The following is a 23,088-nucleotide window of genomic DNA, read 5'->3' on the forward strand; positions in this document are numbered from 1 at the left end:
CGGACATTGGTATTGTCCCCAAAGAACCCATTTGACCCTAAACAGCCGGGAGAAGTAAAGGGGTCTGCGCCCCATCTCCCCACTAACATTCTCTCTCATACCCAGGGTTAAGGGGCTGGTGGAAGGGAGGCAGAGATGGCAATACCCCAGATGAAATAGAGTTTAAAAAATAAGTGTCAGCACTTACAGATTTATTGGGAAAGACACAAGAGAGTGGCTGACTCTGCCTTGAAAGAAGGAGCACAGACCTGAGAGGGAGGCAGGCTTTCTATAGGGTTTCATGGGAGCAGAGTTTTCCAGGGTGAATTTTGGTGGGATTTCAAGCCCTGAGCTTGGAGCAAGCCCAGGTACAGGTCGGATTTTGATCTCAGGCATTTGTGGGTTTTCAAAACTCAGAAGTGAGATTGGACTTTTGACCCTAACCCCACACTCAGAGTCTCCCCAAGTTCAGTGATTCCTAATTTATGGTGAAGGTGTGAGAGCTAAACAAAAGCCATCTTGTGTTAAGCCTGTGTCTGGCCCCCTCCTTCCCCCACACCTGGAGGCCAACTCAGGAGGTGAAGAACCCACAGTGTTGCAGCAGGTGAGAGAAAAACACGCCCTCCTGCTCTGCACCTTATATAAACCCTGTACCTTAAGGGGGGGCACCACCTTCCTCAGTTTCTGGGGAAAGGGAACAGACAGTCCTTGCTCCTGAGCTTGCTAAAAAAAAAAAAATGCATCTGGCTGGTCACTGGGAATCTATGGGGTCTCACGACTTGGGCATAACAAAGGAATGAAAGAAACACTTTTCCCTGGAAGTCAATGTGAGGCCTAATGAGAGAACTAAATCACCACAGTTGCACTGAGGCCAAAAGGTTTTGGTTTTTCAAGACAGGGTCTCTCTGTGGAGCCTTGGCTGTCCTGGACTCGCTTTGTAGACCAGGCTGGCTTTGAACTCACAGCGATCCACCTGCCTCTGCCTCCCAAGCTGTGCACCACCTTGCCCAGTGGAGACAAAGTTTTTATTCAAGGCATGAACTGCTGAGCTGTCTCCAAATGAAGGAAGAGCAACCCCATAAAAGGCAGTTTGGTTTTTTTGTTGGATGGCTTTAATTGAGTAGGAGAGCATCCTGTGAAAAGAAACAGCTGTAAGCAAAAAAATTGGCCGGGGTTGGGAGTAGGGGGTGCTTCTGGTCATAAGGATAGCAGGATACTGACAAAGGGAACCTTTAGGAAAACAGGATGTTGTGATCAAGCTGCTCTGCCGAGATAAGGGTCAGATGATTTTTAAAACATATAGGAAGTTCAGTTTCCATTCCCCCGAAAGGGCTGGGTCCCACTCAGGACATCCATCTTGGTGTCTTAAGCGAATCCATCTTGGACCAGCCTTATAGTCAGTGTTGTGTGACAAAACTTTTCATGGGGAGATGCAACACACATATCTACTCACCCTAGATAGGGAGCCCATGACAGACCAAAGTACAGATAACACCAAAATCCAACTTAGTGAACCAATGAGTTTTATTGGAGCTACTTACAGGAGCAGAAATGACTCAAAGATAGCTGCCTCATCAAAGCCCACCCCAGCACAGATGACAGCTCATAAAAGATGAGAATCTGGAGCATACTGCACAACTTGTAGCCAGTTCAATAGGTTGGAGAGTGTCTCAAGTAACTCATTTGGTCTAAACCTCTTCCAGGTAGCACAGCTGGTTTCTTCTTTGAAACTGTATTGCTTACTCTGCGAGGTAGGATCCTAGAAAATCTGGTCAATTTCAGGGACTTCATTAAACTATTTTGAGTTGTTTATCTTCCTGTTTAAGGAGCTTCCTTGCAGGATAGAATGTTTCAATCTCAGAGGAAATTGTTACACAAATTAGGTAGGCAGCATCAGAATTAAGAATTTTAGGTGTTTTATTTATTCTTTATTTCCTTATAACCAAAACCTATTATAGTAGATCCAGATGATATCAAAACAAAAATGCTGAAGGAATCGGGTTGATAGCAGGCAGGTATTTTATATCCATTTGTTTTTCTCAAATAGTTACTAATACTACTATTATTGTCCCTCATCCCCCAAAAGAAAGATGGCTTTCGGGATTAAGGATGTAGCTCAGTTCTCACAGAGATCCGCCTGCCTCTGCCTCCCGGGTGCTGGGATTAAAGGTGGCAGCTGCTGTCACCACCACCCAGCTAATTATGTTATTCTTAAGGTATGTCAAAATTAATTATCTTTAATGTATGGTCTTAAAAATACACCATTGCAGCCGGGCGTGGTGGTACACGCCTGTAATCCCAGCACTTGGGAGGCAGAGGCAGGTGGAGCGCTGTGAGTTTGAGGCCAGCTTGGTCTACAGAGTGAGTCTATGACAGCCAAGGCTACACAGAGAAACCCTGTCTCAAAACAAAACAAAACAAAAACATACACCATTGCACATGGGATCATCTACATATATAAGAATTAATTTGGGGTAAGCCTAACCTTTAACAGGGAGTTTGTTTGTTGGTTGGTTTTCTTTTTCTTTTTTCTTTTCTTTCTTTCTTTTTTTTTTGAATCAAGGTTTCTCTGTGCAGCTCTAGCTGTCCTGGACTCACTATGTAGACCAAGCTGAACTCAAACTCTGAGATCTACCTATCTCTGTCTCCCTGAGTGCTGGGATTATAGGTGTGCGCCACACCTGGCTAGGAGCTTTCCTTTATATGAATAAATATATTCAATAAATATTTGAAATTTATTGAGTGGCAGGCCCTGTGGGTACAAGGAAGATGAAGAAGACTTGGCTTCTGGAAGATGATTTTCTAGTTGGGAGTTGAGATCATGGTAACAGCCGTTATGGCAAAATGTAAAGTACACATAGACTTTTATTTTCAAGAATAATTTGGATGGAGATTGCATTTGATGGAAATAATTTATTTCATATATGCTATTCTCAATTCTGAATGCCTGGAACATCTCTTTAAAATTCTTGCTTAAATGTTGTATTTACAAATTGGATAAAGAAACAGAATTTTCACAAAGGAATACTTCTGTTCCTAATATTTTAACAAATGTGAAAAATAGTTCAAATTTCAAAGCATAGAATCCTTTCTATGAAATAAATATCCAACAGGTTTTTTTTTTCTTCTCTCACCTAAATCACTTCAATACAGCCATGGGATGCAGTATGTGGCATGGTGGAAAATATTTCTGGACTGGATCTCAATCCCCATAAGTGATTTATCTGACCATCCAACAATAAATTTCTTGTCGTTAGTTTCTGCAAAGATCCACCTACCAAATACAATCCCTATATTACTTCATATATCGTTAGCAGAAGTTCATTTCATATTTATCTTTGTAGTTTTAGTACTTCCACTGCCATTTTGGCAGGATAATTATAGCAAGTATAAATACCTCTCTTTCTATAGCCCACAACCAACTAAAAAAGAAAGCATACACCAAGATACCATACACCAAGATACCAAAATCTTACATGCTTAAAGGCAAATGTATTTGGTTCCTTTTCATGTAACATACTAAGGCAACTACATGCTGGTATTCCAAATCAAGTTTGGGAAAGGATCTTACATAGAGGAAAAGGAACATGTTGCTAAGCTACACATCAACCAAGTAAGGAGTGTACTGGAAGAGTTAACATCTATTGTCTCTTCCAACATGTCAAGCTCATGAGAAGGCCTGTATTAACCCTGTACCAGGAGAAGCCTATGGAAGCCATTCAGATTTGCCACAACAGGGAGGAAGGCACAGGAGAAGAGGAAGAAAAGGAGTGTCAACTGTGCTATGTTGGAGTATAGAAGCTGCTGGCAAGAAACAGACAACAACAGACAAAAACAGAACAATGAAGTGAACTTCTTAGGATGCCATGCCAAGCAGAAAGCCTCCAAAAAATCCCCCAGTCACTAGAACATTCTTCTTTACAAATGACACAACCTGAAAAACAGAAGATTTTGATACAATGAGTTATTTTCGTTAAGGGTACTGATTTCTATTACTGATGACTATAGGTAAAGTCTTATTTCCATATTACCCAAAGCTTCCACTCCCCTATACCTTCCTACAAAAGTTTCTACTCATCTAAGATGTGGTGCATATGTGGATAGCATCCTGTATGGCTTTCTTATCAATTTATTATCTCTCTTGACCACTGCCCGTAGAATTTAAATGTGAAATAATATATCCAACATTCTGGCATAATCATTTCTTTTTGTTTTTGCATTATGTGGTGTGTGTGTGTGTGTACATGTGTGTATTTGTGGTACATACATGTGAATGAACATATGCACATACATATGGAGGGTCAAGATTTATATGTGTCTTCCTGGCTCACTCCCACATTATATATTGAGGCAGGACCTCTTGCTGGACCTAGAGATTACCATTTGGGCTAGACTGTCTAGCCAGCATGCTCTAGTGATTCTTGTCATAGCCCTGGGACAGAAGGCAGGCCACACCCACCTTGCATTTACATGAATGCTGGGGATCCAAAACTTTGGTCTTCAGACTTGCATGGCAGTCACTTTACCCACTAAGCCATATCCCTGGGCAAGGCCAAATCATTTCTTGAAGTTAAGCTCAGTATCTTTACTTTCCAACTGAGTAAACCATTTTCATCATTATGTATTCCCATCACTTTGTGAGTCCATCCTCCTTGTACCATATGCAAAGTCCACAGTGTCTCTTCACTACCACTGTATCTAGATGTCCTGGTTAGGTTTAACTGTCAACATGACATACCTACAATTATCTGAGAAAAGAATCTGAATTGAAAAATTGGTTCTTAACCTGTGGGTCTTGGTTGCCTAAGACCATTGGAAGACACAGATATTTGCATTATGGTTTATAACAGTAACAAAATTACAGTTATGCTGTAGCAACAAAAATAATTTTATGGTTGGGGGTCACCACAACATGAAGAATTGTTTTTTGTTTTTGTTCGTTTGGGTTTGTGTGTGTGTGTGTGTGTGTGTGTGTGTGTGTGTGTGTGTGTGTGTGTGTGTTTCGAGACACGGTTTCTCTGTTTAGCTTTGGCTTTCCTGTATTTGCTGTGTAGACCAGGCTGGCCTCAAACTCACAAGTACTGGGCTTAAAGGTGTGTGCCACCATGCCCAGCTTGAAGAATTGTATTAAAGGGCTACAGCATTAAGGTTGAGAACCACTGGCCTAGATCATACTGACCTGGGCATGTGTGTAGGGAACTGTCTTAAGTTGATTGATGTAGGATGGCTAAACATACTGTGGGCAGCACCATTCCCTAGACAAGTAGTCATGAACTATACAAGAAAGCTGGGTGAGCATAAGCCTCTCTGACAACCAGCAAACAGCATTCTCTGTGGTTCTTGCCACATGGTCTTTGACTGTGAATTAAATACATCACTCATAGATAATGTAGTCAGCAAAGATCCATTTGTTTCTCTCATCTCTCAATTTTAGGATTAATGTGATTAGCTGCCCAAGCTCCTGCCTTGACTTCCTCTCAGCAATGGCTTGAAACCTAGAATTGTAAGCTGAATAAACTCTTTCTCCTTTGTTTTTGGTCAGAATATTTTATCCTGGAAACAAAACTGAAGCTAGGACATTAGGCCTGTTTGCCTAACTTACACTGTAGCCCTTAACTCTCCAGAACTTCCATATACTTCTAGTGCTTCCTTAAATGAAGTACTCGGAAAAAAATTCACTTCCATTTTTATATGTGTATCTGGGAACATATGTATATATGAGTGCATATTTATGTTTGTGAAAGTCATATATCATCTATGTCTATTTTTACTCTATATGAAGAAATCTGGCTGTTGTGACATAGAGACCATAACTCAAAATCTGAAAATATTTACCATCTGGCTATCCTCAGAAAAAGTCTAGCAACCTATTATCTAAGCATTTATATTAGTTATGTGCAGAACAAACAGAGTTTGGCTATTCAAAGACAAGCAGGCATAGAGATAAAATGTAACTCAAAATGTTTACATTGACAACACACCCCACCCACAGTAGTACCCCTGTTCCTATAAAAACTAGTTAACTACAACTACTATATTCATCTCCTTTCTATTTTCATTCACTGACAAAGGTCATCAAGTATTTTAATCACTAAACTTTACAAGAGGCCGGAAAGACATCTCAGTAGTTAAGAGCACTGGCTGTTCTTTCAGAGAACCCAGATTTAATTCCCATCGCCCGCATGGCAGCTCACAGCCATCTGTGACTCTAGTTCCAGGGGATCGGATGCCCTCTTCTAGCCCCAAAAAGCACCAGGCATGCACATATTGTACAGATCTACATACAGGCAAAACCCATACACATAAAAAAGGAATTTTTGTTTGTTTCTTTTCCCTCCAAGATAGGGTTTCTCTGTGTAACAGAGCCCTGGATGTCCTGGATTCACTCTGTAAATTAGGCTGGCCTTGAACCCACAGAGTTCTGTCTGCTTCTGCCTTCCCAGCACTGTAATTAAAGGCATGTACCACCAGCTGGGCAGGCACAGTGGCACACATGCCTGTAATCCCAATACTTGGGGAGGCAGAAGCAGATGGACCTTTGAGTTTGAGACCAGTCAGGTCTACAGAGTGAGTTCCAGGACAATCAATGCTACACATAGAAATCCTGTCCTGGGGGAGAGGGCAGGTATGTACCATCATGCCCCACCAGTAAAATATTTTTTTTAAATGCCTTCATGAACTGGGTGAGGTAACACATGGTTGTTATCCTAGCACTCAAGAGGTTGAGGCAGGAATTTAGTAAGGCTAGCCTGGGTTACATAATGAAACCTTGTCTCTTGCAAATTGTTTCTACAGTAATAATATTCTAAGAATGACATACAGAATATAGCTTTTGTCTCACTGCTCCAAGTTCTTTGTAATCATAAAGTTTTTTATGCTGCTGAGACAGTTATATGTCCTTTTTTGTACACAAAACTGCCTGTACTTTTCATATACTAAATCTAATCAAAGCAAGTCTTACCTCCTCAGCTTTACTCTTGACCTCAGTTGGTATTTGGTTATTCTTACGAATTTTCAACTGTTCTTTGGCTTTTTTCATGTCCTTCTCTACTCGTTTCCAGTCAACTTTGATGTACCCAGTATGGTTTGCCAGCTACAATTTAATAGTGATAAAAAAAGAAATGAGAAACATGGTCTTTTTCACAATATGTTAATGGACAAGTGGAATTTCCAAACACCTAGGAAAACTTAACATACAAACCTGAAGGAGAAAGAATCCACCTCCTACAGCTGTTGCAGCCAATTTTCCAACCTTCTGGAATACGAAACCAGTGCACCTATGAAACCAAACCAAGATCAGACAATATGACAGGCTATTAGATGCACACAAACCTGAAATTCTGACAATGCTCACATCCTACTTACCTTGAGATGATCTAGCACCTTCCTATCATATACAGAAACAGAAGGTCATGCTAGCCTTCAGGCTCCTAGAGTCCCTATTCATAAGTATCCATTTACATTTCAAAGTCCACACTAACATCCTAACCCATCTCACCTCCACCTCTACCCAAAATCCCAAGGCTGTTTCAGTTAACAGGTTTCCCTTCTCCCAGACCCACTTTGCTCTCTGTACAGACCAAGTGTAATGCCCACCCCTGAATTATCACTATCCCCACTGTTCAGTGTTCTCTCCCTACCATCCTCACTAGTCTCTCTCTTGCTATTCTCTACTACTCTCCTTCTCTTGCAAATATGGCCATGTCCAGTCTGCTTCTTTATTTCTTGGCTCTAGACTTTTTCAGATGGCTCTTGATGTTCTTTCTCTCTCTTATCCACAATAAAAATCTTTCCTCACCTCCAACCACAAAATGGCCATTTCAGTGGTTTCTTTACTGCACCACTTGTATATACTAAGAATATATGCATGTACCACCATGTGAAGCTTGTCAGTTAAAAATGTATATGTAAGCTGGGCATAGTAGTGCATATCTTTAATCCCAGCACTCAAGAGACAGTCTGGTCTACATAAAGGGTACCAGACAGCCAGGGCTACATATAGAGACCCTTTCTCAAAAAATTATATATGCAAATAGTCTAAACACTTTATTCAAAAGGATGAAATTTCTTTTTTTTTTCTTTTTGGTTTTTCGAGACAGGGTCTCTCTGTGTAGCCCTGGCTGTCCTGGACTCACTCTGTAGACCAGGCTGGCCTAGAACTCACAGCGATCCGCCTGCCTCTGCCTCCCGAGTGCTGGGATTAAAGGCGTGAGTCACTAAGCCCAGCAAAAGGAAGAAATTTCAAGCTAGATCTTTAAAAGACTCAGACTGAGGAGATAGTTTAGTGAGTGAAGTACTTGCTGCACAAGTACGAGGACTTAAGTTCAAACCCACATGAAATTGGGTTAAAAGAGTTCAATCTATCTATATGCTATGTATAAGAAACCTACTTTAAATCCATGTATGTGTTTCTGCTGGCTGCTTCCCTGTGTGCTTCTTTTCTTGCCTGATTTTGTAACCCTGAGTAAAACCGCTGAGTCAACCTTCCTAATGCTGTGACCCTTTAATATAATTCCTCATGTTGTGGTGACCCCCTACCATAGTTATTTTTGTTGCTACTTCACAAGTGTAATTTTGCTTCTGTTATGAATTGTAATGTAAATATCAGTGTTTTCTGATGACCTTAGGTGACCTCTATGAAAGGGTTGTTCAAACCCTACAAGATGTCGTGACCCATAGGTTAAGAACCACTGGCCTAAAGGCTTGTCAAATTCTGCAACTCAATACATGACTTTAGGAAAATCGTATTTTTATATACAAGTAATAAATAACAGAAAAGAAAATTCACGCTTATAATAGCATCAAAATATGAAATATTTATAGGTATTAGGAATCTCTGTTGATCCTATATTGTGATATATTGACCTTATAGCAATAGACTATATATAACCTACAAACTGAAAGAAACACACAAAACTAAAGTGATAGTGATCAGAACAACATGATATTGGCAAGAAGACAAGTCAATATTTATTTATTTATTTATTTATTTATTTATTTATTTATTTGAGACAGGGTCTCTCTGTGTAGCCTTGGCTGTCCTGGACTCACTCTGTAGACCAGGCTGGCCATGAACTCAACAGCGATCCACCTGCCTCTGCCTCCTGAGTGCTGGGATTAAAGGCGTGCGCCACTGCGCCTGGCTACAAATCAATTTTAAATGAATTGTTTTTTAAGCTTTGTTTTGCACGTGTGTGTGTATGTGTGTGTGTGTGTGTGTGTGTGTGTGTGTGTGTGTGATGTGTTCTGTGCATATGTGTGTACACATATATGCTTGCCATGGCATACATGTGGAAGTCATGAGTCAGATCCCCTCCTTCTACCATGTGAGTCCCTGAGATTGAACTCAGGCCCTCAAGCTTTATGGCAAGTGCCTTTACCCACTAAGATATTTTGCTGGCCAACAGACAGATCTGTTTAAGGGACAGATGGTAAATTGAGGGTTTTGTTTTTGTTTTTTGTTTTGTTTTGTTGTTTTTGTTTTATTTTTCAAGACAGGGTTTCTCTGTGTACCCTGGATGTCCTGGACTTGCTTTGTAGACCAGGCTGGCCTCAAACTCACAGCAATCTGCCTGCCTCTGCCTCCCTGAGGTAAATTGATTTTTACAAGTATACAGACATGAGATTAAAGAATGCCCTGTTCAGCCGGCGTGGTGGCCCACGCCTTTAATCCCAGCACTTGGGAGGCAGAGGCAGGTGGATCGCTGTGAGTTCGAGGCCAGCCTGGTCTACAAAGTGAGTCCAGGACAGCCAAGGCTACACAGAGAGACCCTGTCTCGAAAAAACCAAAAAAAAAAAAAAAGAATGCTCTGTTCCATTCTTTTTTCATGTATGCTTAGATTGTTTCTACTTTCAAGTATTAAAAACAATACTAGAAACATTTGTGTGAAAAATTTTATACAAGCATCTACTTTCATTTATACTGTTTGAGTGCCAATACATAGTATGACTCAGCCATACTACAAATGTAGTGTTGTACCACAGTACTTGGGGGACAAATATAGGAAGATCACAAGTTGTGGACCATGCTTGAGGGACCCTAGCTGACCCAGGCCCGGCAAACAGGGCTGGCAGGCCTTGCCCTTCCCCCTTCTTTCTCCCTTGTACAGCATAAATTACATCCCTAAAGCCAGCCATCAAGGTCTATTCCATTATTTGGACACTTTCTTATGCCAGACTCATTCCCAAAGATGGCTACCAAAGTCCAGCAATCAAAAGCTTTTTTATTTTTTATTCCTTTTGTGTTTTTCTCTTGGGTAATTGTTATAGCCAAGACTCCAAGCACTATATTAAAGGAGAAGGGAAAATGGGCATCCTTGTCTTGTTCCTAATTTTAGAGAAAATGCTCTTAGGTTGTTTCCATTTAATATAATGTTGGCTACAGTTTTCTTATTTTCAGGTATGTTCCATCTATTCCTAAAGTGTCCAGATCAGAACTTGTATCAAGAAGTCATGTTGAACTTTGTCAAATGTATTTCAGTGTTAACTGGAGTGACTATATAATTTCTGTCCTTATGTCCATCTATATAGCATCTTACATTTATTAAAGTATGTATATTGAACTAATCATGCCTTTCTGATATGATTCCTACTTGGTTGTAATGTATAATATTCGTAATGTGTTCCTGAATTCAATTTGCAAATATTTTGTTGAGAATTTTTCCACTATGTCCATCAAATAAATAAGTCTGTAGTTTGCTTTTTCTGTGTGTCTTTACATGATTTTTGGATAAGAATAATATTGACCTTTATAGAATGAATTTGGTAGTGGACCTTCACTTTCTATTTCATAGAACAAGTTAAGAAGAATGATATGAGGTCTTTGAAATTTTGAATGGATTCAGCAGTGAATCTGTCTAGCCCTGAGCTTTTCTTTAACGGGAAACTTTTGATTGCTAGACTTTGGTAGCCATCTTCAAGAATGAGTCTGGCGTAAGAGAGTGTCCAAATAAGGGAATAGACCTTGATTGCTAGCTTTAGGTGCTGTGGGGAGCCATGCTAATTTCAGCCATGTTAGAAATCCTGTGCTTAGGCTGCACGCTGTGACCTTTGAGGTCTTGTGTTCTAGGCTATCTTTGGATTGTCTACCCAGAGAAATAGGGAAGTCCTTACAGGGGATTCAATCCTATTCAGAGGATTATATTCTTGCCTGGGGACTAGGGGAAGTGAGATTACAATAGAGCTGGTGTTGACCTTGCTACATAAAGTCTACTCGCCTACATCAAAGTGAGTCTTGACCAGAAATCTCCAGACCTGACTCAATTTTTCTCGGTATCTCTGTCGCCCACTTTCAATCTCCACTCCCTCTTCCAGGGAACCATGTTTGATTTGTCCCATGAGCCGAGACAAGATGCCACACCAACTCCAGCAGATTCTGTGTGACAAGTTCCACAGACTGAGGCATTAACTTCAAAGGAAGAGGTCTCCTGGAACCGGTTTTGGACCTCTTGGCTGGAGAAAAAACACTGAGCCGTAATTCTCATGGCAATTCATTTATTCTATTTCTCTTCTTATCTACGAGATGTTCCTCATAGCCTAGGCTGAGATTTTTTTAGCGAGAAATTGGATAAGAGGCCATCTCTTGAGATGGGAGTCACTAGCCATGACCTTATCTCTGGGAGAACCAGCACCTCACTTTATAAATCATTTATAAAATTACAAAATAGTATTATGATTGATAAAAACTTTCCCAACAACAAAATTTCATATGGTTATACGTGTGTTGTCAGAAGTGGACTTTGGTATATGGTTAAGAGAGCCTTAGATAAAAAATTAAAATAGTTTAAAATCACACCTTGAAGAATCACAGAAATATAGGTTAGATACTACTAACCATAAGAATTATGCCATTTGCCTTGATTAGTTTGTACTTTCCTGTGCTAAATAACAATGTTATCTGTCCCATCTGTGACTGCTTCACTACACACGTCTTCTGTGTTCTATTAGTGATTGCTTCACTGAACACATCTTCTAAGAGTTGTAATACTTGTTTCATTGTGTATCCTTGCTCGAGAGATGCAAAATACATTCAGATTCTTGTTTCTGTTTGTCATTGCCGAATCCTTACCCACTTAACCTTGGAGGACCCTCGTCCCAGGGACCCTCCACACTCAGCTGGGGTGGTCCATGGCATTTAGGGATGTAATGTATGGTTAACATGGGAGAGGGAAGAGGGAAGGGCAAGGCCTGCCAGCACCATGTTTGCCAGGCCTGGACCTGCTAATATCTTTTATTGCTGAGTCTAAACACACACACAAAAACCTATTAAAACTGAATGTTACAAAAAATGACAACTTTACAAGGGAAAAACCTGGAATTTCATAAAAGGATATAAAAGTATCTTTTATTTGCCAAATGTAATTGTTTTATTTCCTCAGATGAAGGGATGTGATGAGTGTTGTACCAAGCTGTGTGAATACGTGGCTTGGGCTGAGCCCAGAATGTTTCTTTCTCTGTTCTATCTATTCCTAGACCTAGGCCTGGAAGCTTCTAGCCTCTGTACAATATAATCTTCCAGTGTCCATCTGCTAGCCTAGGCCTAGAAGCTTTTTAGCCTCCGAGACTTACTGCTGAATAAGCTCACCCTTTCTAGCTCTTTCTGAGCTCTGGCTGGCTGGTTCAACTCAGCTGTTCCGGCTCAAACTCCTCTCCAAGCTGAATAATTCAAACTGGCTCCTCTCAGCTTCTGTCTGAATTGCTCTGCTTGGACTCAAACTAACTCTAGCAAGCTGCTCTAATCCTCTGGCTCCTTCTGTCTTCACCTGTGTCTAGCTTGTTCCCTCTCTCTGCAACCTGTCTCTGTACAACTGTCCCAGTAAAAATGCCTCCTCTTCTCTGTGCTGCTCTCTTTTAAGTCACCCCTCTTTCCTTTCTGTTCTTGTGAACACTGGGCACAGTTTCTTCTGTCCAATCTTTCTCTGATCCATCATTTTGTCTGCCTCTCAACTAGACACCACTTTCAAATATAGGTGCTTGCTTCTACAAACTAACTTTACCTTCATTGTTTGGGATTAAAGGTGTGTGCTAAGGACATGTCTGTATTCTAGCCAGAGTAGCCACATTGCCGGACTAAAATCCCTCTACAAAACACAATCCTAAGTAGTAAATAAATACATGTATAAGTTTTCTGTTTTATCCTCTACTTGGGGAAAATGAAAACAAGGTTCACAGTGAGAAAACCACTACCTGTAAGGGCTGGCAAAAAGTTACCAGTATGTCATGTAGTGCAACAGAAACACTTGGTCCTTGTCAGCAGTATAACTACTTTTAGGCAGCAGCCTGGCATTATCTCATGTAGTTAAAGATATATTACACAATGACCTCACAACCACTAGGTACAGACACCCAAGAAATATGTACCCATGCACAATAGGAAATTTGTTTAAGAATTTCATATCAGCATTGTCTGCATTTTAAAAAAACATAAAGTTCAATATTAGACATCAACTGGGAAAATATATACTATGATATATTTATACAATGGAATTCTGAATATAAATGCCAATTAAGAAATGACAGCTTTATTTGACAAAATCCAACACCCATTGATGTTTAAAGTTCTGGAGAGATCGGGAATTCAAGGCACATACCTAAACATAATAAAGGCTATATACAGCAAGCCAATTGCCAACATCAAATTAAATGGAGAGATACTCAAGGAAATTCTTCTAAACTCGGGGATCAGACAAGGCTGCCCACTTTCTCCATATCTCTTCAAATATAGTCATGAAGTTCTAGCCAGAGCAATAAGACAACACAAGGAGATCAAGGGAATCCAAATGAGAAAGGAAGAAGTCAAACTATCCCTATTTGCAGATGATATGATAGTGTATATAAGTGACCCCCAAAATTCTACCAGAGAACACCTTCAGCTGATAAACACCTTCAGCAAATTGGCTGGATATAAAATTAACTCAAAAAAGTCAGTAGCTTACCTATATACAAATGACAAACATGCAGAGGAAGAAATTAGGAAAACTACACCCTTCATGATAGCCACAAGCAATATAAAACACTTAGGAGTAACTCTAACCAAGAAAGTGAAGGACTTGTTTGAAAAAAACTTTAAATCTCTGAAGAAAGAGATTGAAGATGACATCAGAAGATGAAGGAATCTTCCTTGTTTGTGGATCGGGAGAATTAACATAGTAAAAATGGCCATATTACCAAAAGCAATCTACAGATTCAATGCAATCCCTATCAAAATACCTACAAAATATTTTAAAGACATTGAATGATCAATTCTCAACTTCATATGGAGAAACAAAAAACCCAGAATAGCTAAAACAATCCTATACAATAAAAGATCCTCCGGAGGAATCTCCATACCCAATCTCAAGCTGTACTATAGAGCAACAGTAATTAAAACAGCATGGTACTGGCACAGCAATAAGCTGGTTGATCAATGGAATTGAATCAAAGACCCAGAAATGAATCCACACACCTATGGGCACTTGATTTTTGACAAAGAAGTCAAATCTATTCAATGGAAAAAGGAAAGCTTATTCAACAAATGGTGCTGGTCTAACTGGATGTCTACATGTAAAAAAAATGCAATTAGACCCATATTTGTCACCATGCACAAAAATCAAGTCCAAGTGGATTAAGGACCTCAACATAAAACCAGAGACACTAAATTGGCTAGAAGAAAAAATGGGGAAGAGCCTGGAACACATTGGCACAGGAGACAACATCCTGAACAGAACACCAACAGCCCAGGCCTTAAGGTCAACAATTAATAAATGGGACCTCATGAGGCTGAGAAGCTTCTGTAAGGCAGGAGACATTGTCAACAGAACATAGTGACAGCCTACAGACTGGGAAAATATCTTCTCCAACCTTACATCTGACAAAGGTCTAATATCCAGAATATATAAAGAACTCAAGAAATTACACACCACCAAACCAAATAACCTAATTGAGAAATGGGGCTCAAAACTAAACAGAGAATTCTCAACAGAGGCATATCAAATGGCTGAGAAACACTTAAAGAAATGCTCATCCTCATTAGTCATCAGAGAAATGCAAATCAAAACGACTCTGAGATTCTATCTTACACCCATCAGAATGGCTAAGATCAAAAATTCAAGCGCCACCACATGCTGGTGAGGATGTGGAGAGAGAGGAACACTCCTTCATTGCTGGTGGGAATGCAAACTAGTACAGCCACTTTGGAAATCTATCTGGCGCTTTCTCAGAAAACTGGGAATAAGGCTTCCTCAAGACCCAGCTATTCAACTCATTGGAATATATCCAGAAGATGCTCCAGCACACAACAAGAAAATTTGCTCAACCATGTTCATAGCAGCCTTATTCATAATAGCCAGAACATGGAAACAGCCTAAGTGTCCCTCAGTAGAAGAATGGATAAAGAAACTGTGGTACATTTACACTATGGAATATTACGCATCCATTAAAAACAAGGAAACCCTGAAATTTGTGGACAAATGGATGGAACTAGAAATTATCATAATGAGTGAGTTAACCTAGAAGCAGAAAGAGTCAGATGGTATATACTCACTTATATCTGGACACTAGCCCAAGGGGCATGCCCCATGAAAGTCTTCACTTACCAGGAAAGTGGGACAGAGGGGAGGACATCCTGTTGGGACTCTAGGTGAGAGAAGCATGGGAGAATGGGGAAATAGAAGGATGCAGAGGGTTCTAGAAACCTACAAGTAGAACATTATGATGGGCGGATCTGGGCCCAGGGGTTCTGCACAAACTATGGCACCAGCCAAGGACAATACATGCAGTAACCTTGGAACCTCTACCCAGATCTATCCAATGGACAGGACATTCTCCACAGTTGAGTTGAGAGTGGGGTCTGACTTTCACACGAACTCTGGTGCCCCATATTTGACCACGTCCCCTGGATGGGGAGGCCTGGTGGCACTCAGAAGAAGGACAGCACGCTACCAAGAAGAGACTTGATACCCTATGAGCATATAAAGGGGGAGGAGGTCCCCCTCAGTCACAGTCATAGGGGAGGGGAGTAAGGGGAAAATGGGAGGGAGGGAGGAATGGGATGATAGAAAAGATGGGATAACAATTGAGATGTAATATGAATGAATTAATAAATAAATAAATTTTTTTAAAAAACATGAAAAAAAAAAAGAAATGACAGCTTCATATATAGTTGAATACAGAAAGCATTTTTAAAAAGCAAGAATCAATCCAGATGGTGATGGTGCACACCTTTAATCCCAGCACTCAGGAGGCAGAGGAAGGTGGATCTCTGTGAGTTTGAGGCCAGCCTGGTCTATAGAGTGAGTTCCAGGACAGCCAGACCTCTACACAGGTAAAGCCTGTCTTGAAAAAACAAACAAAATAACAACAAAAAAGTAAGAATCAAAAGGAATCAGTGACTCTGTTTATTCAAAGTCCAAAACCAGATTATAATAAATTATCAAAATTATGAAGAAAAGCAAACAACTCCCCAAGAACTTTTAGAGTTCTGGGGGATCCTAGCCATATTTTTTTAGTCTCACTCGTTGTTATATAGGAGTTTGTTCTCCAACTATTGCTTATAGATAGCTGTTTTGTGTATTTGTATTACAATAAGATTTTCCAACTGGAGTTTTTGAGATTGACAGGTTGGTTATTCATTCACTAAATTGGCTCTTAACATTGTAAACACATCAACAAAGGAAAACTGTAACACAGTCAGCAAGTGATAGATTAAGAAGCTAGATAAACTGGGTGTGGCGGCACACGCCTTAATCCCAGCACTCGGGAGCCAGAGGCAGGAGGATCACTGTGAGTTTGAGGCCAGCTTGGTCTACAAAGTGAGTCCAGGACAGCCAAGGCTACACAGAGAGACCCTGTCTCAAGAAAAAAAGAAGCTAAATAAACTTTCTGATCCTCAGTTTCTACAAAAAAGAACACAGATATCAAAAGTACCAAGTTTAGAGTCATTTTAAGAAGGAAATGAAATACCTATATATAAACTTAAAATAGTGCCTGGCTGTATGCAAGGGTTTTGGCATCAGACAAGACTATTCCATTGTATGGCTAAGGAGATGGTTTTTATTGTAGATAAGTGAGAGAGAATAGCCAAAGGCATCTGGAAGATTCCACAGCAGAAAGAGTGGTGAATTAAACATAGTCAGCAGACTGGACATGGTGAAGGATATCTGAAGGGAGGGGAGAAGAGCAGGGACAGAGAATAGTTAAAATAGCCAGGTTATAAGAAGGGTGAGTAGCTTAAGGGGAGGGGAGGGAAACCCTAGAAGACTGCTGTGGGGGCTTTGAAATGTATAACAAGTACTTGTGAATAGGGACTTAGGGGAGCCTGGCGCTAGCATGGACCTTGATACGCTGATAGGTGTCACTAGTATATATCAATTGCAGAGCCATATTTCTCTTTTGATAGAGATAAGGGAAATTACTCCTTTTTGCAGAAGAGAACCAGTTTCATAAGTTCTTGAGGAATGTTGTTTATCAACCACCAGAACTCCTCCTGTAGTCCAGGTTGAGCTCATTTTTGCATATTTGAACTGTCTTTTGGAGTTTAGATTTGACAGTAGTATGCATAAATATCAAACAGAACTTTAATGTGATAGTTCACTACATGTGCTGAGCAATTTCAGTGAAGTCAGTGTGTTTTCACTAATTGCGAGACACTTTCTATAACTATGATACTAAATCAGGCATAAAAGAATTTCACCACTTACCATCCAGTAACACCTCCAATTAACAGCTGGGTTGCTACACTATATTTTTCAGCTGATGGCCCAGATTCCTGCCCAAACAGCTTACGCCACCATGGTTGCTTTTTAGTTAATTCTGCAAGATCCAGTGCCTCAAATTTTCCATTGAAGTTTCCTATAAAAGAATTAGGATATGCAGTTAATGATTGCTGGAAAAGGAGGAGACATTTTCTTCGGTGGTACAGCCAACGGTAAGGTGCCTATGCTCTAGTAAACAATCTCTCGTCCATGTTCCTATAAATAGCCCTAATGAAACTCAATGAGTCATCAAAAGGATAGTGAAGAGAACAGTTAAAGGGGATCAGTAGGAATAGGGAAGGTCAAAAGGGGGGTGAAAATATTATCAAAACACATTGTGTAAGTGTATGAAACATCATAATAAAATCCATCATTGTGTATGATTAGTATACACAAAAGTTTAAAGATGTATTTATTATGTATACAGTGTTCTGCCTACATGTACACCTGCAGGCCAGAAGAGGGCACCAGATCTCATTATAGATGGCTGTGAGCCACCATGTGGTTGCTAGGAATTGAACTCAGGACCTCTGGAAGAGCAGGCAGTGCTCTTAATCTCTGAGCCACCTCTCCAGCCCAAAAGGGACATTTTTAAAAAGCCAGTACATAAAAATCCGTCTTAAAAAAAATTCAATCATTTATTTATTATGTATACAGTGCTCTCTGCCTGCATGTACACGTGCAGGCCAGTAGAGGGCATCAGATCACATTGTAGATGGTTGTGAGCCACCATGTGGTTGCAGGGAATTGAACTCAGGACCTTTGGAAGAGCAGCCAGTGCTCTTAACCTCTGAGCCATCTCTCCAGCCCCACCAAAAAAAAAATTAAAAAGAACTAAGATAATAAGAAAATATTTACTTTTATAATACCACCATTCCTAACTTGATTAAGGGATTTTTAAGGAAACAGTTACAATACAGAATACACAAATATTCTATTTTTTAGTAAATTATATCTGAAATTCTGGTTTGGAATTTTTGAAAATCTGATTAAAAGAAACAAATTTGCAGCACCTAGTATTGCTATTTGAAAACCTAGTATTAGTCTTATATTGTTTTTCCTTTCAAATTTAAAATCAATTAAACTGACCTAGGAAAAACCAGTACTATTGGAAAAAAGCATTCTAGATATATATTTTAAGATTTTATCTCTTAGGACCCACCTACAAACCAATTTTCTGTATAACATGGATCTCCATCAAATAAGTAAACAGATAATGTTTGACTGGGTGCTTACTAATTTACTAGACAATATACTTAGTATCAAACTATCTAATTAAATGCACAGAAAAAGGTAGGTACTATTTATTGATTCCATTTTGTATTCAGGAAACAAAGCTTTGAAATGCAGTATTTAGACAAAGAAAGGAAAACAAGCTAACAAAATGTTTAAAGATTTTGTTTGTACAAAGATTACTTTGGGTTTACCCACTATGTTCAGTCCTTCTTCCCTGGAAACATACTACATTAAGATAACAAATGTCAAAAATCTTAGCATGCAAGGCTGTTTACAAACAAAGAGAAAAAGCCAAGAACTGTCATTTTAAAAAAAGAATAGAAAATAGAGGCTGAATTAGAGATGATTAAGATATCAAACGAAATAAAAAATGTTCAGAATGTTTCACACATATGTTGGAGTCCAAGATTACTAGACTAGGACAGAAGTAACATTCAAGAGGCTGATGTGACTCAAGCAAGAAATAACGAGAGGGACTCTAGAAACAAATAAGGGAATGAAGGATACTTGAAAGAGTAATCATGTTGTTATATAAATGAATGCTATTGTACAAAACAGTGCCTCAAGCATCTTGTAAATCTTACAATATACATAAAATTAAGCAGGTGATTTCTAAATTACCAGCAGGTGAAAGAAAAAACTGGTAAACTATAGAACACTCCCCTCCTAAATTTAAGAAGATCAAGAAAGCCAAACCTATCAGCTACACTCCTGCCTGAGTTTCAATATTAAGATGTTCATTCTCCTTATAATATACTCTTTAGTTAAAAAAAGTCCCTTTTAATCCCAGCACTCAGGAGGCAGAGGCAGGCAGATCACTGTGAGTTCGAGATCAGCCTGGTCTACAGAGTGAGTTCCAGGACAGCCAGGGCTACACAGAGAAACTTTGTCTGGAAGAAAAAAAAGCCCTTTACAGATTAAGGCAGTGGTTCTCAACCTATGGGTCATGACTCCTTTGTGATCACACATCAGATATACTGCAAATCAGATATTTACATTAAGATTCATAACAGCAAAATTACAGTTATGAAGTAGCAACAATTTTATGTTTGGGGGTCACTATAACATGAGAAGCTGCATGTTAGGAAGGTTGAGAAGCACTGGGCTAAGGGATCCTAAAATGTATATAGACAGGCAAAGGACCAAGACTAGTGTTCAAGTTACAATAGCTGTACAACAAATTGCCTGCAAACATCACTACACAAAGCTATTTTGTCTGTGGTCTCTGGTTCTGTGCATGTGGATTTCAGCAACAGCATTAAGGCTTCTCTATTATTCTGTGATATCTAAGGCTTTAACTAGAAAACTTTTGAGGTAGGGCTTGGAATGATATGAAAACTCTACAGTCACATGTACAGACTACTTTTCTCAGAGGCTAAGGTGGGTTTCCTTAATACCATTGTAGTTAGGTACAAGAGGTAACCGTCTCAAGTGGAGTAAAGATCAAAACCTGGAAACAATTATGTCATCATTTAAAGTCCTAGCCTTGAAAGCTGTTCAGTTTTACTACCATCAAACTGGGCTAGAGCAGTTCCCATCCAGATTCAGGAAGAGGGAATATTCTTGTTCTTAATCTCAATTCTTATTGGTAGGGGAATATCAAAATCCTACTGAAAACAATCTTCTATATATCAATCTTGTATATGATACACGGCCACAATAATCCTAAGGAGAAAGTTTAAATGTGTTCAAAACTTTCAAAACTACAGTATAATATAGAGCCACCTAAGTTAAGGATTTTTTTTCATTTGTTTGTTTTCGTTTTTGGAGAGAGGGTTTCTCTGTGTAGCCGTGGAACTCACTCTGTAGACCTGGCTGGCCTCTAGCTCAGAGATCTGCCCACCTGTGCCTCCCAAGTGCTGGGATTAAAGGTGTGTGGCACCACCACTTGACTAAATTAATGATTTATAAAGCTACAGTATTCAGTAAGATGTTACAGTGACCCAAGTATACACAAAAATATTACTTGAAGACAAAGTATTTTGTTGGTTTTTTGCTTTGTTTTGGTTTTTATGTTGTTGTTGTTGTTTTGTTTTTTTTGAGACAGGGTTTCTCTTTGTAGCCCTGGCTGTCCTAGACTCACTCTGTAGTCCAGGCTGGCCTTGAACTCACAGCGATCCACCTGCCTCTGCCTTCCAAATGCTGGGATTAAAGGCATGCACCACTACTGCCCAGCGAAGACAAAGTATTGAAATAGATTTACACATGCTATTATCATTTTTCTAACAAGATACCAGGTAATTCCACAGTAGAAAGCTAGTTTTTTCAATAGTGTTAGAAGCACTAGATATTGATGTTTTGTATTTTTTTTTAATTTTTTGAGACAGGGTTTCTCTGTGTAGCCCTGGCTGTCCTGGACTCACTCTGCAGACCAGGCTGACCTCGAACTCACAGCGATCTGCCTGCCTCTGCCTCCCCAGTGCTGAGATTAAAGGCGTGAGCCACCACGCCCGGCCTATGTTTTCTATTTTTTAAGGTTAAAACCCTGTCTCGAAAAAAACAAAAACACAAACAACAACAAAGCAAAACAAACAAAAAATCATAGTGCAATCTAGTCCACTTACTTTTATTAGTCACTCATTAAACACTGCTAAACAAAATTTACAAGTCTTGTCTATGGGCACAGGAAAACAATGATAATCACCATAAGCACCACAATTATGTAAGACTCAATATTTCTCAGAAATCATACTTTGTTTAGCAATTGCATCATGTGTTTACAAGCTTTATGAATTGACTGACCTACCGTTAACCAAAATGGAGCACAACTTTAAAAGTGCTCCCCTGGAGTTTTAAGTAGGGCGACTAAAAGTATATCTCTTACTGTTTTCAAAACCAATAAAAATGAGGATTGCCAGGTGTGTGAGAGGCACAAGAGACAAATACACTTCTGTCAGGGGGTCAGATAGATTCTGAGAACAGTAACCAAATCTCCCTAGGATACCTAGGTAGGGGCGGCGCTAGAAGGCCAGAGGAGCTGAGCAGAGATAACTTCCTAGCGCAGCGCAGCCACCAGCCGGAGCATGACCTTGGCCAGGCCCCTGAGCACCCGCCAGAAACGTCTCCGCGCAGCGCTGGCCAGGCACTACTGAAGTTCCGCGCTGCAGGAGGAAGCCCACAGGCGCTCGACTATCCCACACTCTAGACCTTGAAGGTGGGTCCACCCCTGCCCTTCGGCTTGTGCTCCCGCCTTTACCTTGACTGGTCGCAGCCATTTTGGGGAACTAGTATCGCGAGGACACAACTCCAGCTCAGTGGGACCAGGGACAAGCATTAGTCATTCGCAGCCAGCTTCCGGCTGGAGGGGAAGACCTTTCCAGTCCCGTGGCAGCAGAAGAGGGCGGGTCTGGCGTAATAAGATACCTTTTCCTGTCCTAGAGCTGCTGCTTCACCAACCTCAGCTGCTACCCGACATGCGCGCAGAGGAATGCTTGCTACTTGTACGGAAATCCGTTTTGCCTTGGGGCTGACAGTTTATTTCAGCTTTCTTTCTTTTCTTTCTTTCGAGTATTTATATAAGCAACTAACATGTTAATTCTGGAGCTCATTTCAACGCTGTTTCAGTGCTGGAAAACACATCCCACTTTTTTTTTCTTTTTTGGTTTTTCGAGTGAGGTTTTCTCTGTGCAGCCTTGGCTGTCCTGGACTCAATTTATAGACCAGGATGGTCGCGAATTTACTGCCTCCCAGAGTGCTGGATTTACAGGCGTGCCCTACCATGCCCGGCCATCATACACATTTTTAAAGCATTCCAACCACATTAATAATGTACACTTGTATTGTAACGGCTGTTTCTTGTCCCCCTTTAAAGTTTATATATTTTTTTAAAGATTTATTTTTATTTTATGTATATGGATGTTTTACCTGCACGTGCACGCAGTACCAGTGGCCAATTTTTAAAAAAAATTTTTTTTTTCAAAAGACAGGGTTTCTCTGTGTACCTTGGCTGTCCTAAACTAGCTTTGTAGACCAGGCTGGCCTTGAACTCTACACAAATTCGCCTGCCTCTGCCTCCCGAGTGCTCGTTGTCTCTTATTCTCTGTACATTTACTAGTTGTGAGTCTACTGCAATAAGAAGCTTTTCAGATGAGGGTTGAAAGATGCCCTATTTTATAGACACAATGATAGGAAATTGGAGGGCAGT

The 23,088-nt window shown here is 40.0% G+C and overlaps 2 protein-coding genes across 2 annotated transcripts in view; one reads left to right on the forward strand and one right to left on the reverse strand.

The window, feature by feature from the left end:
• Positions 1 to 1,485: 1,485 nt before the first annotated feature.
• On the reverse strand, positions 1,486 to 22,298 carry FUNDC2 (FUN14 domain containing 2). The gene is made up of 5 exons (XM_084790955.1): positions 22,141 to 22,298; positions 17,655 to 17,805; positions 7,181 to 7,256; positions 6,941 to 7,072; positions 1,486 to 3,913 (listed from the first exon to the last, which is right to left on the reverse strand). Exons 1-5 carry the CDS (start codon positions 22,157 to 22,159, stop codon positions 3,836 to 3,838), a joined length of 456 nt encoding a protein of 151 aa, XP_084647081.1. The 5' UTR covers positions 22,160 to 22,298; the 3' UTR covers positions 1,486 to 3,835.
• The window catches only part of F8 (coagulation factor VIII), a 100,054-nt gene continuing 98,695 nt past the window's right edge, over positions 21,730 to 23,088 (forward strand). Inside the window, exon 1 of the mRNA XM_084790935.1 lies at positions 21,730 to 22,098. The gene's annotated coding sequence lies outside the window, so the exon portion shown is untranslated. The remainder of the gene's footprint in view (positions 22,099 to 23,088) is intronic.

Source organism: Acomys minous (assembly GCF_964271855.1).
Source record: "Acomys minous genome assembly, chromosome: 7".
Lineage (NCBI taxonomy): Eukaryota > Metazoa > Chordata > Mammalia > Rodentia > Muridae > Acomys > Acomys minous.